Source organism: Aythya fuligula, chromosome 12, assembly GCF_009819795.1.
Source record: "Aythya fuligula isolate bAytFul2 chromosome 12, bAytFul2.pri, whole genome shotgun sequence".
NCBI classification, from domain to species: Eukaryota; Metazoa; Chordata; class Aves; order Anseriformes; family Anatidae; genus Aythya; species Aythya fuligula.
The window spans coordinates 21,061,295-21,078,914 of NC_045570.1; the positions used below are offsets into that span (position 1 = coordinate 21,061,295).

General features: G+C 47.4%; 1 protein-coding gene across 2 annotated transcripts in view; it reads left to right on the plus strand.

The window, feature by feature from the left end:
* Positions 1–17,620, plus strand: part of ZFHX3 (zinc finger homeobox 3) — a 110,528-nt gene that overhangs the window by 19,449 nt on the left and 73,459 nt on the right. For both annotated transcript variants that reach the window (XM_032195411.1, XM_032195413.1), the window contains exon 3: positions 16,167–16,398. In XM_032195411.1, the coding sequence (XP_032051302.1) occupies positions 16,167–16,398 (232 nt within the window). The remainder of the gene's footprint in view (positions 1–16,166; positions 16,399–17,620) is intronic.

Here is a 17,620-nt window from a genome sequence, read left to right on the forward strand (position 1 = left end):
TATGTACAGACAGCAAGTCTGTGCAGAGGACTCTGGAGTCCATGCAGTCCCTTTCCATTGCTCTCAAAGGGACAGCATTAGCTGGCATTTATAGAAAATTTATTGGCTGTGGTTTGCTCAGGTAAGATTTTTCCTGCTAGAGCATGTTTCTCTCTCGTGCCTTCCTTGTGCATTACTACAGGCTACAAGTTGTCACCAGCAGCCTGACTGTGGGCAAGGGCTGCGAGCAAGTCAAGGTGGCCCAGAAGTATTGTCTCACAAGACAGCACAATATGCGGACCGTGGGCAAAGCCGCTAAGATCTACCTGGGGTAAAAAGTTCACACATGCCCTAAACTAATTTATGGCTGGGGCAATTCACTCCTCCATTGTTCTGCTGCAGCGGTGTTTGCAGGTCTCGGTCGGGGTCAGGGCCACTCTGTGCCAGGCACCGTGTCAGCAGCGCTCGGTGAGTCCCTGCCCGCGGTGCCGGGCATTGTCCGCCCCCGGGGAGCGGAGCCGCGCCTCAGGCATGTGCGGCCGGGCTCCGAGCTGCGCCCAAGCGAAAGTCTGCTGCGTTCGTGGAAAAACAGGTTGTCCTTGCCGCGAAGGCAAATATTTGCTGTGGCCAGGACGGAGCTGCGTTTCTCAGAGCAGCATCCTGCCTTCCCCGGCCCCGCGCCCTCTTGCTGCCGGTGAGAAGTGCCTATAAATAGTTAAAGCCGTTATCTAATGCCTGGCCGGGCGCCAGCTGCTGGCATCGCTTGGCTGACAGCGCGCCTGAAAGGCCTGCACATTGTACCGCCTTTGAAGGTAAAGCTGCTGTTGGTTTAAGCGGGAATTAAACAATTACCGCGTCTTAGTTCTCCCCACCTTCGGTGGATTGGCTCTATAAATTGTCAGCCTGTTGACATTTTAATGTGAATTATGTCATATGGTATCCCCTTTGATTTCAACATGCCTCAGTTTGTAAATACACGAGCCTCTCAAAGGATTGTGGTTAGCGTACACGCAGGAGGCCTCGGGGTTTTTGGTGGGGAAGGAGCACAATGCTCGTCTCTCGCAGCCGGCGCGCTGGCACCGCGTCTGGCAGCTCCGCAGCCCGAGCTCGAGTTGCGCGTGGCAGCGGCCGCCCCAGGGCCCGGCGGGGCACCCTGAGGTGCCGAGCGTGTGGGCGGCCTCCGCGGCCCCAGCCGGGCTCTCACGGCGGCAGTGCTGGGCCTGCTGCCCTCCTCGGGCTGGGCAGCCTCCTTCCCCGACCCTGCGAGGGGCGGCCGCTTCTCTGCGCCTGCTGCTGGAGTCGTGCCGGTGTCCGAGGGCCGGCTGCAGGCCACCAGCGCCTTGCTGGTGCCATGCTCGGCCTTGGCACCAGGCAGTCCCCGTGTCCCAGTGCCGGGGTGTGGATCGGCTCTGCCATCAGGAGCGGGAGGGCGATGGCTGGTCAGGGAGCAGCTGTGCAGTCACACCGAATACTTGGCAGGAGGTGTTTCACTCAGCAGGGAGCAGTGCGGGGCCGGGAGGAAGGCAGAGGCAGGAAGGGCTTGTGTGGGTGAGGCTGGGGTGAGGCTGCGGCCAGGTTCCTCAGCTGCCCCTGGGTCACACTGCAGGCGGGCAGGTCTGTCCCTTGCCTGGTACCCTGCTGGGTCTCCTTGCTGCCTTGTCCCCCTCTGCCTGTCCTTACCTTCCCCGGCAGGTGCTGTAGAGAAGCTCCTGATTTAGCAGGTCGTGACATCGTGGTCAGCTCTCCTTTCTTTTTTGAAACTGGCTCAAAGTAGTTGTTTTTCCATGCATGTGCCAGAGGAAGGAGGATCCCTAGACAGGGCGAGCAGAGGAGTGAAGAGGAGGGAGCTCTTGTGCAGTGACCGACAGCTCCCTGCACTCAGGTGTGACTTGCTGCCTCTCCAGCAAAAAGCCTGAGGGTGCCCCAGCACAAGAACTGCCAATGTGAGCTGTGATGCCTGCAGTGTTTGTGGAATTGGTTCATAGCTCCAGGGGTGCTGCATACGGTCATGGCACGTTGGGATGGTGTTGTCTGTATTTGCACAGGTGGCCACGGAGTGTGGTACCTGTTGGTGAGCCTGGGATCAATGCCCAGAGGAGGAAGCACAAAGAAAGATGGTACTCATGAGCATTTTTGGCCATTGGCCACCAGCTGCATTCCTTGAAATTGAGCAGACACAGACACATGTGCACTGCTGCAAGTCCTCTGGGGGAGCTCAGGTGTCCCAGAGCCACTTGCTGAGCTTGCACTGCCAATAGGTGGGAGAGAGTCAAGACTTTGGAGCCCTCTAGATGGTGTTTCTCAAGTCACAGGGTCTGTGTTACAGACAGCTTCTGTCTGCCTGTGCGTGTTTCCCGTTGTCCCACAGGGTAGGAACTCTGCTTTGCTTGTTTTCATACCTTCTCACAAAACTATTGTTATTGTTGATTTTTGACTCACCTGGATTTTCTGGTGTATCCACTGTATTGCCCAGCAAGACCTATTAAAATGTCTGTCTCTGGGCTGGGCAAGTAGATCAGGCAAGCTGTGAAAGCAGCATACTGGCCTCTTAATAGAATGTACCAGCCTTGAGCAAGTATCTTTGCAAAAAAGTTAATCCCACATGGTACTGGAAATGAGAATCTTAGGGCTACTGAAGTAAATGAAGTTACACTTGCAATTTATTAAATAGGATTTTAGAAATCTGCCATTTCTTTGCACTTCTCCTCTGCTGTGAGTGGACACTGTTCCTCCAAAAGGTTTTGCTGCTTCCGTTTTATTTCTGAATTGCAGTAGTCAGTAAGTGCTCTTAATGCTGCTCAGTACTGCCTTCCTAGTGTTTCCCGTTTACCCTGTGTATGTCTTCACAGGCTACACACTGGATTGCAGATCCAGAATTCTTAAAACCAATAAATCGTGCACCTTGCTTTTCCTGGGAGCTTTTTTTACCTCTATAGAGCAAGTACAAGTGGATGCAGATACACTTGAACAAAGAGAGCACCAAAGAGCAGAGGCATTTATCATCTCAGATTTTATTCTTCAGTGTTCTTCCACAAGCTCCATATTTTCCATTTTTGTAGCCTCTCTTGAAGGGAATTGCTGGAACCAATATTCAGAGCAATTTTCACCTCAGGTAGATCCTTCTGTAGAAGTATACGACAAAGGAATTAAGTTTTAGACACACGTAGGAAATTTTGCACACAAATCAGTGTTACAGTTATACCAAAAAAAAAAAGCACTGTATAAACTCGGGAAGGTAGAGGTTCAGTCTTAGTGGAAATCTAAATATGTTCAGGCACAGAAATCCCTCCTCATTTTTGGTCATGCCCAACATTGTGTGAGAGCTGTAGGATAGATAGCAAAGCAATGGTCATTTTTCCAGGGCTGAAATCCTTTAAGGCTGTGATTTCTGTGTGTGTTCCTGTGGGGTGGAGTTTCTTTGTTGTAAAAAATAAAAATAAAAAATGGTGGGAGCATTACAGTCCGTGAAGTGAAGCTGTGGTATCTTACCTTTTGTTTTCTGAATGAAATCTCAAACTTGTTTTCAGTTCTAAAATCTCACATTAAAAAGCCCTAGGTAGAGGAGAACTTGGTGTATCCTTTTGTTTGATGAGTTAACTACTGACCTTGTTCAAAATGCTCGCACCACTTCATGTCTGCACTTACTTAGCTTCAGGTTATGAGCACTGAATTTTGCTTTGGTTTTTCCTAAAGATAAAAGAAACCTTTACTATGGGAAGTTTCTTGTACAGGTGCTTGCCAACTATGATCATATTGTTGTTTAATTTCTCTTGAATGAGGTAAAAAGATTGAACCGAAATCTCACCGTGAGGCTTACTTGGCTCTGACCTATACTGAGAGCATAAAACTAGGAATGAGGCACGAATGTGCGTAGTTCATTCTACCCGAGATCTGAGTTTGCTGAGTATTGGAGTCCACCACTCCCTTGGGCTGCGCTAGGCTCGAAGCCTTGCCTGTGTGTTTCTCAATTGTCTCAGCAATTCAATAGTGCAGGATGCACGTCTGAGGTTTAAACGCATCATATGCCTGTAATGTTTTAATGCCAGATAAGCCCTTACCTTTATGCTGGCAAAGCTTTTGCTGGGAGCTTTTGTGGTGTTTTGTCATGCTATCATGAAACTGATAAAGAAAAACAATGGGGAAAGGAAAAGAGTGTCACATGGGGCATTTCTAATGATTTGAAGGAAACTTTGGGTTGTTTTATATTCATCCTCAAGACTGGAGCATATTGAGTAGTTTGAACTGAATTTGCAGCCAGCAACCTTTTTTTCAGAGCTACACGAAGCCTTTTTGTCCTTTGGACAGTCTGAGCTGGTGTTTGGGATCTGCAGCTCACGTGGGCGTGAAGAAGAGCAAGATCAAGCGGGCTGCTCTGATCATGAGCCCTCACTCCCAGTTCCCACTCTTCTCACATGCTTCAGCTGCTTTGCATGGGCTTATACTGTTCAGAAACGAAGACTGAGAGCAAGGAAAGGGGCAGCAGGTATCTTTGGCTGTCTCTTATTTCAGGTTCAGTTTCCTGTCCGTGTGGTGCTAAGAGGTTGCGCCAGCACTAAGTTTGTCAGAAATCCACAGGCTGCTCCCTAGCTCTGTACAGTCACCCTCACTGTTAGTTTTGTGGCCGTGAAATGCAGGTTGTTTAGCTTCTGCCCTTCTGTTAAGGATGGTGTCTCTTCTGGGTGTTGGCTCATGATGAAGGGATTTAGGGAAGGAAAAAAAAAAACAAAAAACAAAAAACTACTGCTGGTGCAAAATGTTGACCTTTTCCACTGAGGAGCTTGGAGAAGTCTGCAGCAAGGATGCGAGGCTGTACAGCCCCAGCCGCTCAGGGCGTCCTAGGCTGGGTTTTCACTTACTGTACCAGTGTCAGTTGGGGTTATGGGAAAAACATTACCCCTACTCCTGGCGCTTGTGCAAGCTGAGAGCCTGTTGTAGGTGAAGCTAGAGCAGCAGAACTTAACCCACTTTTGGATTACAAACTGCTTGGGAGACATGTATGTAATTCATAAGCCAAACAGTTCTGCTGCTGTGAATTGTTATGGGCCATTGACGTGTCCTTTCTGGTGGAAACCAGACCTGAGAATGTGCTGGTAACCATTGTCTGTTGCAGATATTCCAGGTAAATATGGGACGAGCTGCAGCTGGAAGGCTTCTCACCAACAGTACTTGGTTTGGTGGCTTTCCTTGCAGAGTGTTTGCTCAGTGGTATGGGCCATGGAACAATTGCCTGAATTTATATACACAGTTCTTGTGACACATTAGTGTCCATTCAGTTCATGGAACTACTCACAGCCATCTTAAACATAGAAAATTATACTTCAGGTTGCCTTAATTCATCCCTTTGTGTGCAGGCATTACGATAGTTTTTAATTATAAGTATTTCCATACATATTTTTCCAGTAGGATTCTTGCCTCATTCTGTGAATGAGTAATTATTCCATTTCTTTTTATCTTCCTCTTTCATTACATTGCCCCAGGCTTTGTCTAATACAATCCAAAGCTTTCACTGAATGAAGAATTATTTATTTTCTCATGGGCATTTCTGTGGTGTTCTGTGTTCTGTTTGTATGTTTCACAGACACTTAATGAACTTACCTTCACAGTGCTTGTCTGAAATCAGATGGTGCTCTTATCCTTGTGTTTTGGGTATACTGAAGCACAAGAACTGCATCAAAGGTTGTAATTTTAGATGCCCAGCTTGGTGCCCAGCCCTGTGGTCTATACCTCTGAAGAAGGGCTGCTCTACTGGGAGGGCTTCACTGGTTTTATCTTGCTCTGCTAGTTTTCATTTCACCTTCAAGGCCCAGCTCTCATCTCTTGGAATTATTATATATCTCCTCTTTCCACTTCTGTTCTGTCACACTCATTTAGTGCACCTTCCTTTGGGCAATATGGGAGGAGTCCCAGAAGTGCAAACAGTGCATTGTATTTGTCCAGGGTTCTTGTGTATCCTGAGCTGATCCTGTAAGCCCCACAGAGGCATTGGATAAAGGGAAGGTGGGTGCTGTGTGGGATGCTGGAGAAGGGAGCAGAACAAAGGTTGGTGTGATGATCATTGAGTGGCTTGGGTTGGAAGGGACCTTAAAGATCATCTAACTCCAACCCCCCTGCCATAGGTAGGGGTGCCACCCACTAGATCAGGTTGGCCAAGGCCCCATCCAACCTGGCCTTGAATATCTCCAGGGATGAGGCATCTGCATCCTGTTCCAGAGCCTTGTTACCTTACAGTGAAGAATTTCCTCCTAATGTCTAATCTAAATGTCCTCTTTTAGTTTAAGACCGTTCCCCCTTGTCCTATCATTATCTATCCGAGCGAAGAGTCCTTCTCCATCCTTTTTATGAGACCCCTTTAAGTACCGACAGGCCACAATGCTCCTGATGACGTTGAGGACGTACTGCAGCAGATGGAGTTCTGGAAGGGCTGATGGCTTTGTGCCTAGGGGTGTGCACTGCTGCGTTGCAGGGGTGCTGTGACGAGGCAGGAGGACAGAGTTCAGGCTTTCATTGGCCAAGGTTGCACAAAGTTCTCCTGTTGACTGGAAATAGTGAAAAGCATTTCTCATGAGTGTTTCTCTGCAAGGACTGGTGACGAAGGATGAGCTTGGTCTGTTGTTCCTAAATGCATTCTCGTTGGCCTGTGTGAAGGGAGGTTGTGTCATCCATCTCTTTGATATTGATATTCTTCGATTTATGGAGAGGATTAAAAAATTGTCTTGTGTATTGTTGTTATTGTATGGTTATCTGTTGGGATTCAATGTGGTACATTGCTGTAGGAAGTTATAAAGAAGCTATATGAAAACAAGGAAATCTTCAGTCTATCATAACGCTTGTAACTTCTCTAGAGATAGATGAAACAATAAATACCGGGCGAGGGAAGTTAATCTGTGTCTGTAGTATTTTATTAAATAACGTGAACTCAGTGTGGTTTTCTGTGGCTGGTTCAATTTCCCATATGGTTTTTGGAGTATTATTACAATGGTCCCTTGCAGTGCGCATGTCCACGGGAGCGCTGCCAGCATCGCCCTCCTGTGCCCCGTGGCTCTGCAGGGGGACGCGGCCGCCGGCACGCTCCATGGACTGGCTGCACCATCCCTGGGTGGCTGGGGCTGCACCAGAGCTTGAAAGGACTGGTGAGGGCTTCCTTGGGAGCATCCCATGTCTTGTCCCTCCCTCCGCATGCCAACGCCTGGGGTTCTCAATGAAATTGGAGCAAATTGCCATTGGGGCCACATCCCCCTGGGCATGAGTGTCCTTGCGGCACTCCCCAGCGCGTTGCTTGTGCCTCAGCTTTGGGCTGGCTGTGGTGAGCAGCTCACAGGGTGCGAACGGTCTTCAGCCTTGTCCTTCAGGTGACAAGCAAGGTGTCAAAAATGTACAGAATTCTTGAAAGCCTTGGAATGGTGGATAATGGCTTTGAAGAAAGGAGTGCTCTCTGAGCTGTGCTCTCAATAGGGGCCTTTCCCTGCAGGGTAAAGTGGCTCTTTCTGTGGGGGACCAGGGAGCTTTTCTTTTAACAGAAAGAGCAAGGAGGGCTGAAAGCGAAGAGGAAGAATACTGCACCTGCTGCTGGAGGGGTCTGAGAAGTAAAATCAAACATGGGAGCTGAAACTTGTTTTCAAGAATAGCATGTGGGCTCCTACTTGTTCTGGAATTCCTTTTCGTAACTAATTATTATATCTTCAAAGTAAAGAATTAATCAACTATGCCAACATATCTGACTTCTGAGTTTACTATTTTTAGTGAAAAATCAAGTATACCTGCAGCAAATGGCATCAAAGCAATATCCATATCCCTCCAGCAGCAGTTCTTGGCTTAGCAAGAAACTTGAAGTTTCAAGTGATGTTAAAGCACAAGTTCCACTGTTGAAATAACGTTATTTCAGTTAAGTGGTGGTTTCTTCCCCAAAAGACTTAATATGGGGGAAAATGCTATTTTAGTTTAATTTTTATATTCTCAAAACAGTCTCCACACATACAGAGGGTTTTGGATACTTGCTTTATCTCTGAGCCAGCCCTGTCAGCACAACACCAAGAGCGTGTTGTGGCTGTGCCTTCGTAGTGCATGGGGTCTCCTTGGAGGTCCCTCACAGGGTAACACATGGATCATTCCTATCACTGTTGGAGGAAATTATACATCACCTGTACGGATAGTCCCAGTCTTTTTCTGTGTTACAGAAAGCCTTTTTCAATCACTCAACAGCCATATAATTACAATATGGACAACAGATTTTTATCCTGCTGACTTTTCAGATTTCTTTCCAGCTCTTTTGATTTTATAATTTGCTTTTTATCCGATGCTTTTCCATATTCACAGGCTGCTCCAGTTCACCTGACTGTTCACAACTTAACAACTTGCGCTGATCTCATTATTTTCAAGTATATGTACAAAATATGTTAAAGAAAAACTGTTGGTAATGGGATATTTGAGCCTGCTTTTGGTTACTCTCTTGTCTTCACGTTAACTATTCTTTTCCTGTTTCTTTTCCAACCATTGGAAGAGGGAAGGCTTCCTGAATTCCTCAGCTCTTGGCTGTCCCCAGGACTGAGAAAAGCCCTGACCAGAAGATTGACCTACTGCTTAGTGATATGACTCTGTCATGGCAAAAATTTTGTTGCTGTCTTTGTAACTTCATCCTGTTGCTGTCCATACAATACTTTCCAGGCACTGCTTTTAAAAACAAAGCACGGCTTTTCTGTCATATTTCCCCAAGGATGACAGCATCCATGGAACATATGAAAGGACAAAATGGTAGTTTCCTGAGGAGCAAAATGTCACTGATCCAGATGTTGGTTAGCTTGCAGCGCTCCAGAGGAACCCCACCATCACCAAACCACTGCGCTGCCCTGCAGAAACTGCCAAGTAAAGCTCCACTTGGGTTTGGCACTCCTCATTTGTAACAGGAAAGTGTGTCTCATGTGAAATTTATTGGGACCATGTTTGCCAGAGTGAATAGCAGTAAATCCCCTTGCAGGCACCCAGGACTGTTCCGGGCCCTGCAGTGGGAGCCTGGAGAGCTCGGGCTGGAGCAGGAGCATGCAAGGTTGAGGGCAGCACTTTCTAGAACAGCTGATAGGAAATGTACTCTCAACTGCACTTTATTTTTATCACTATAATTAGCAAGATCAATGCACACACTCCCCTATTCATCTCCACATATAGCCTGTGCCTCCCTGGGGAGAGCTGTGTAGATTTTGGGGATCTGGAAAATTCGAGGAAGTTGCAACTGTCCAGGAGTAGAGCTCTTGTGACGGCAGCTCTGGTAAGGCAGTATGGGAGACAAGAAAGTGTTGTGGTGGTGCAACACCGACAGACATTTCTCTTTGATCCTTTTCTCGGCTGCTAAGGCGTCTGCTTAGTGAGCAAGAAGCGTACTGCCCAGCGGTACAGAGGGGTACATGTGTGCTACCAGAATTACACACAGACAGAAAACGGCATCTTTGGCTGTTACCTTTGCTCCACTCACATCTCCCCGCCTCGCTGAGAGGTTTTCAGGTGATGTACCATCACGGTTCCTCCAGCGTGCTGGTGTCTGTGCCGCAGTGAAAGGGGATGGCTGGTATGGCTGCCCATGTGGACTTGTCTTGCTTCAAGCGTACAGGAGAAATCTTAGTGATGAAGCCTTTGTATTTCCAGTGGTCTTATGCAGATTTTCATCTTTTGGGATCTCTTCTAACGAATGATTAATTAGTACTTTCAAGTCTGTTGCACAGTTAAAAGGGGTGGGGGGAGTGCTGTGAATGCGAGTTCAACCTTTCTTGGCTCTTGTTTTCTGTTAATCTGTGTCATTTTTTTGTCCACCGACCCTGGGGGACTGTGAGTATGTGGGGATTCTGCTCATCACAGCCTGCATAAACAATGTCCTCGTTAAGAGCTGATCAGCTTAGCAAGGCCCTGTGAAGAAGTTAGCTGCCAGAGATGAGCAGGAACTGGGACTGTTACCTCCCTCTGGGCTTTAGCCCCTCCTCATTAAGCAGGTCCGGGCTATTGATTGGGAGCTTGTGTTTGGAAGAGTCTTACTTACTCCATGCATTATCTTGACAGATTGATCAGACCTGATTGAGAACCTCTTAAAGGAACGAACAGCTGTAATGGGAAAGTTGGACTCTGTCATCCGTTAGGATGATTCTGGGAGCGAGAAGAACGAGGCTGACATCTTGGAGCAATTGTATTTACAATTAACATGGCTGAAAACGATTGCCTCTATTGATCCCCCCTTCCTGCAATTACAGCCCCATTGTTTACATTCCAGCACTTCAGTTATAAAAAGGAAATTCAATAATTATTGCATTATTTAAAGTTAAAGTGCCACAGAGTTTGCTGGCTACGCTTGCTGGTTGATTTAACGTTCAGTAAAATCCATGCTGAGCTCTCCATCTTTAAGCTGAGCAATATTTGGCTTTTAATGAGACTTCAAGGGCTGGTGGAGCAAACCCAGTTTGCTGGATGGCTTTTGGGGCTGTTTGTGAGGGAACCCCAAAGCACTTCAGAATGGCAAGCACCAGCCTCACGGCCACTGGGGAGAGCATCTCTGGCCTGCACCACCTGCATGGCTCGGACCGAGACAGCTCTTCTGTGCTGCAAGGGTCATCAGCTGTCACTTACAGATACTGATAATTATTTTTTTTTTTTGGTTGCCCTTGGCGATATTACTGACATTTCCCTAAGTATGCCAGGTCTCTGCTAAGCTGCCCTGTGCATTGCTGCTGGGATCCTTCCTGAGGAAAGTTGCTTGTTGTTTCTGAATGTGAAAATACATATTCAGGAGGTAGGGACTGGTTGTTAGCTGGGGCTTTTGGTGGTATTCTTGAAGCCTTACTGTGTGATTCAGGGACTTGCATCAGGTATCTTGGCCTCTTTGGCAGGAGAGAGTACTACGTTTCTAGCCTTTTGAAAAGGAAAATAAAGATCAGAAACCAAAAAGTAAATCAAAATCCAGTTTTGTTGCGCAAAATCTCCTTGTCCTCATCTTGTGGTGGTGTTCTTAAGGACTTGGGTGACACTGCAAAGCTTTAGGGGCGGAGAGGAGCGATGCTCACCATTAGGGCCGCTCAAGTTACCGCAGGCTAGACTGCAAAAACTTGTGGCCACAAGAGTCTGCACTTCACAGCGTTTGCAAGCTGCTAGAAGGGAGCTGTTACGCAAGGAGCTGGAGAGGCTGGAAGGAGCGAAAGGTTTTGTAACATTACTTCTTCAGAAGCAGTAAACAATTGCAGGACATTGAAGTACAAAAGATCACAAGTTCATCTTTTGAACCTGCTGCATGGAGAATCAATTTTTTCCTCCTTTCACAACATCTGGGCCGGGGGGCAGTTGTGTGCTCGCCCGCCCATTCAGCGCCTCGCCAGCATGTGTGCTCGCTGCCGCGCGTCCTCCCCAGCGCCTCCCTCGGCTCCAGGAAATTCCAGCCAGGCCTGCAGGTGTGAAAGGAGAGCAAGACGGATGGGTCAGCTCTGACTTTTATGGAGTACTTGGAACAGACCAGGATCAGACAGCTGCTTCCACATGACTTTCATTAAAAATTCAGATCCTTCTCTTCTAGGAATGTGTGATTTATCTCATGCAGCAGATCAGAGGCACATGGGGGCCGAGAGACGCTTCTGAGGTCTGCTGCAGGGTCTGGTCCCTTCCCCTGGTGACCTGTAGCCTCACCTCTAGCTCTGGTGTAAGGCTCATCTCTCACCCAGCTCCCTGGGAGTGCATCATCCTAGGCTTGGTTCTTGCTGGCGTATGACACGCTTCCTCCCAAGCCCGTTACTAATTACCCGTGTCTGCCTACCCTGGGGAAGAGTGTCCCACAATATCCTTCTCTGCTGAGGATATGAGGATATGCTCGTAGTGCTGGCGTGCCTCCAGCAACTCCTCCTGAACACAGGGGTGTTTGCCAGTGGTGGCTTTCACAAGAACCACATGTGGTTCAATATCTCCCGTAATCTCTGCTGTGCTTCCCTGGTTCTGCATGCCTAGTGGCTACTGCAGGTTTGTCGGGGGTGCTGCTGGCCCTGGCTGGTGACTGGTTCTGCTGGCCGTGGGTGCTTGCAGGAAGACGTAGGAGCGGTGCAAGTCCACGGCAGTGCTGCCTTCCACAGCTTTTGTCACCCCTCAGCAGTTTTTTGGCTCCATCTTCCTCGCTTGCATCTGTCACATCTGTCAATTCTGTTAAATCATTATTAATTTTACCCATGCAAGCAGAATAGTTGTCGTCCCGAGTTCAGTGGTAAGAGGAATGCTACATGGGGGGGAAGAGACAATTTGATTTCTGATGCAGTTCACGTTCGTGTGTTCACAAGCTTCGTGTGTTCACGCTGCCATAGGAATTGAGCCCTTTACATGGTGGCTGTAATCAACTTGATGCAGAAGAGCTTTCAAGCAGGCATGGATTTGACTTCTCTTTAAATTTAAAGTACGTACAAAAGTTTTTAGAAATTGGACAAAGTAGTAAGCATTACATACAGAAAACACCTACAAAGGTATCCAGCGGGAGAGTTTATTACTTGTGTGGTGGTAGCCACATGAATCCTTAGTTGTCGTTAAAATGGTCTCGTCTCTGAAAAGTTAGTCCAAATACATGGCGTGGGGGTGAGAAGGGCTGCCTGCAGCCAGACAGATTAACGCAGCTGTTTCATTAAATTCCACGATCATTGAAACATACTGTGGGTGAAAAAGTGCTAGATGGGGAAAAGATAAATGATAAAGTAAACAAAATTTGGGGTATATGGAAGATGGAGGTGGAGAGGAAGAAAAATGGAGTATAGCATCATTCCTTAGTTTGTTTAAAAAATGGATTTCCATAGTCATATGCTACGAGCACTTATCATGCTATTGTTTATGAGAAGAAAACAATTCCAAGCCAGATGTTAGCAAGCAGGGGCTGGAGAGGCAGCCCATCAGTCCGGCGTTGGTCACACGTCCCAGCGCCCGCGTGCTCGCGCAGGTGTCTCCTGCCCTGCTCTGCCCCTTCTCCTGCTTCTCCGCTTCCTGAGCCAGCCCCCGTGCTGGCGGGCTGTTGGCAGCCCTGCGCTCCGATCTGTGTGTGTGTGTGTGTGTGTAGCCGCCTCCCAGATAAGCACAAATTTGTTAAGCTGTCTTCATGTCCAAATCCTCTGACTAGGCTGCTTTTTCAAGCCAAGCCCAGAAAGCAGGGAAGGTGGGGTGGTTAGGCAGTACTTCCTCAGCCAGTCCAAAACGCTAACCTGGCGCTGATTTGGGGCAGGGCTGGAGCCGTCCTGGCTGCTGGCAGGCGCGTGGCCGCGGGAACTGGTACTCCTCAGGGCAGGGTCTGTGGTAAAGGTTTGGGGGGAAACAAGGTAAGATTATGGCAAAGGAAAGAAACTGGGTCTTTGAGTAAAATCTTTCTTTGTGAGAGCACAGCTTTGCACGGAGATCCGAGCATTTCCCCAATGGAAGATGGGCCGGATTTGGTATGATTTGTGTGTCGGGATAGGTGTTGTGAGCGGTGCGGCGGTGTGCTGCAGTCAGTGTACGAACAGCCCTTGTCCCCCTGGGAAGCTTTACTTGTGAGCCGTATGGTTTCCATCAGAGCGTTCTTCTGTCTGTTTCTGATTTAAAGTGGAGCTTTGACTAAACCTGATCAATATTTTGCATGCCATGCGTGAAGAACCAGATGTTGGAAGTTTCCTATCACTGAAAGGGAGGGGGGTGAAGACCCCACTCAGACTTGCAGAAATCAATGTTCTCTGACAGAAGTTGGTTGGTTTTCTTAGGAACAATGTATTTCTTTGATTTTCAAGTTGATTTGTCTTCTAATGAAGTCCTGGTTTCATATTTTGAACTTGTTTTCTGAGGTACGGGTAAATTCTCACAATGGGGAAGATCAGTTATTGCCCATCATACCAGTACGCTTACTGGCTGGTGTTTCATCATTTCCAGTAGCTTGCAGCAAGTACTTCCTCCTGTGTCTGGGCTCACTCTGGCCTCTGCTGAAAGACAGATGCAGATCCTGAGGTAGATGTGCCGTACACATTGTGGTCTTGGTGGTTTTGGCATCTCTGTGTCTCCACTACTCCAGCATAAGAGGCTCCTGGACGTAGCTCATATCCGTGGAGTGGGAGCAAAAGAAGAACAGAAAATGAGACACATCTATTAAACTGTTTAAAATAAATGTTTTCCTAAAATCGTCCTTTAAACCAGAGCAGTTCAGGCTGTGCTTCTGGTTCCCACAGAGACCACGTCCTTGCTATTTCCTTGACCCTGTGACCAGATTTTTCTGTAATTGCTCACCAGGGGTTTCCCGTGCCTTCTTGCAGAAGAGCTACTCCTGAGCTCTTTCGCACTTTCCAAGCCTGAACGTGCTGTCGGTAGGACTAGGGCTTCCCCGATGTGTGTCTCAGCTGAAGGAAGGAAGCAGAGGTAGTGTGTCTGCTGGAGCAGAAGCTCCAACCCACGGGAAGATGGGACAGTGGGGAGATTTTATTGCAGAAATTGGATCTAACGGAGTAGAACAAGGCTGGTTAAGCTGGGCCAGGCGAGCCAGTCGTGTAGCTTTTGTGACTGTCTCTCTAACCTTGGCTTTTTATGTCTTAAGCCATTGCTCTGTTTCTGGCTCAGGAAGAGGGTAATGCATGCAAACAATAGAAATAAGAGGAAGAAGTAGTTCTTATGAGGGAAAACAGCAAAAAAATCTTTTGAGGGCACCAGTGGGATTAGTGCCCTGGTGGATTCTTCAAATATTACAGTGAATTTAATTAAATACATCGTGATCCCCAAAGAGGCTAGTCTAATTAGCCAGATCTAGAATACATTTATTCTCTTCCCTCGCACTTCCAATCAGAAGCCTCAGCATCAGCGCCTATCCTATTTTTAATCATTCCTAGACTCAGAGGGCTCTCCTTCCTCCGTGTTAGCTAAGCATACAGAGCTGGGTAATATGTCTCTAGTCTTATCTTAGCTGTAGCTGAGATAATACGCTTCAGAAATTTTACCAGAAGGTCCTGGCTGCACGTAGACAATATTTTGATTGACAAGCCTGGAGATCATATCCAAATCACCCTACTTATGTGCCTTGAGTGAAGCGTGTGGTGAGGAAAGAGTGTCATGAGGTGACTCAGGAGACAGAAAGGTCTTGAGGTTGGATGGTAAGAGCTGACGTGGATTATTTCAGAGCTGTAACACAGGTATGTGGTGGAAACACCAAACGGCGGTCACTGAGGAGTCTTTCATGTCGTTTGACTTTGGTATCCATTTCTCTTCTCATTGCAACAAGCCCTTACTGTGGGAGTCGGGAATGCTACTGGGCAATCTCTGGGAACAGCCGTGGCAGTACCCAAACTGAGGGGGAGCGGCTGTGCTCTGGCTGCCAGCATAGCTGTACGCAGTGAATTCTTCCCTGTGGTTTTGAGAAATAATTGCTGCATCTTTGGGATCTGTAACATAAAATAGTTAACTCATTTCCCTAGCAGTGTGGACCACTGTGCTAAGCAACTGATAGATTTTTGTCAAACAATCAGGGCGTCATACTCTCAAATTAGCTGTATTGGCTGTGATTGCACAGTTTTGGAGGGTGACAAGTGGTTTTCCCAAGCGCTGACCTCCTGTGGTGACTGCCAGCTGTGTGCTTACCGTTGTTTTTTCAGTCTGTGTTGCTGTCAGGACTGTCTTCTGGGCCAGACTGCTGCTTGCTTCCAGATTTGAGGGAGTGAAACCAAAACTCCAGGGAGCAGAGCGCCAGGTAGTAGGATGGCACACGCTCCGTGCTCTGCTTCCATACACTGTTTTCAGGACCTCTCTGTGTAATGGGTTCATTGCATTCTAAAATTGCTTTTATTTTATCCTTCTTGGTTTCCAGTGAGGATTTATTAAATTTAACTTTATCTGTTTGACGTGAGGTTGGATGCCCTCCCAGGAAAAGCTTTAAATATGAAAGGATTAGCCATGTGTATGTTGAGAATAGTTGCTAATGCTGGATCTTGTATCTTCTTTCACTGAAGATGATCTTGTCTATCTCAATTTTTTTTTCCTGTGCTCAATTCAGTGTGTTATGTTTTTCTCGCTTTTTAAGTGGGAGAGTGTGTGGTGTCTTGAGAATAAACAGTCTTGATCTCACTGTTTCTTTTTCAAAAAGTGGTTTCTTACCTAATTCCCAGGTTGCTTTTAGCAATTTGCAGTGGACTAACCCAGAGAGATTGGAGATGATGCAGGAAATTCACATCTCTCTACTTTGTTCTTCACAGCACCTTCAGCATCATGAGAGCGGGGTTGAGGGTGAAAGCTGCTATTATCACTGTGTCCTCTGTAACTACTCCACCAAGGCCAAGCTGAACCTTATCCAGCACGTACGCTCCATGAAACACCAACGGAGTGAAAGCCTGCGTAAGCTGCAACGCCTCCAGAAGGGTCTCCCCGAGGAAGAGGAAGACTTGGGACAGATCTTCACCATCCGCAAGTGTCCAGCTGCTGATGCTGGTGAGTGCTGCTTCTCTTGCACGAACAGCATTGGGCTCCCAGCCCGTGTGTGTCAGTATTTGGCTAGCAGCATTAGGCTGTCTGCAGAGTTTCTTGGCGAGCTCGGCGACTTTCTTGTTTCTCCTCCCTGTTGTGGGGTTGATGCTTCATTAATAATATGTTATAGAACATGTCCTGAAGCATGACAGGACCCCCATTGTACCTACAGTGTCAGGGATTGCTCTGCATCATTGGGCTTATGGTTGGTGGCTCTGAAGCACTGCCTAGTTATAGACATGCTTCATTTCATACTCGCAGATAATTTTCTCAGTTCCAGTAGGGTTAAATGCAAGTTTGACACGTAGAGAAGTGTGTATGTTCAGGTTATTGTTTTAAACTGTGGAATATTATGTGTCTAAAGATACAGCAACATACGGACAATTCTAACAAATCAGTGAACTATAATTTCTGTAGATATTTTTCATTGTGTCAGGTGACATCTTGAGCACCACTGCATTCCTGTCCCAGCTTGTTTGTTGATTTTTAGTCTGTCAGTCACAATGGATCTTGAGGAGCTGGTTGAGAGGGGTGAGTGAAAGAAGGGGCAGATGTGGCAAATGGGTTTGCCAGTTTTCTGCATCTCCTCTTGACAAGTGGAGACATGGCATGGGGCAAGCACTTGCTCATGGAGAAGGGACATAGAGTGCGGAAAGACAGCCGAGAATCTAACAGAAAATGTGCCCTAACGGGGATAGTTAGTGTAAGCAAAACAGAAATTACATTTTATTTAATCATTTAAAGGATTCAGAAGCTTTTTATGTTAGGAAAAGTCAAGATCTCACAAAGTCCTCTTTGGAGGGAGGAGGAGAGCCTGCCCAAGAAGGCTGGCACGTGTGTCGGGTACAGTGCTGGAGCGGGGGGATGCAAATGGAAGTCATCACAACCGCCCTCTGAGCTGCAGCCAGGCTGATCCATGACTGCTGTGGAAGTGGCCTTTTCTTACAGAAAGGTGTTCTGAGGAACTGGTGTTCTGCAATTAATAGCCATAGTGAGAGACAAGGAACCCGGATGTTTTTTTATTAGGAATTAAATTCAGTCTCATGGAAAAAAGTGACCGGTCCATGAACTCGGAGGCCCAGTGGAGTTAAGTGCATGGAATACGCGTTCCCAAAGGTCGCAGTGACAGGGACAGCGCGCTGTAGTTGCTGCACCGTGCTGGAGGGGACTGCAGCTCTTACAGCAG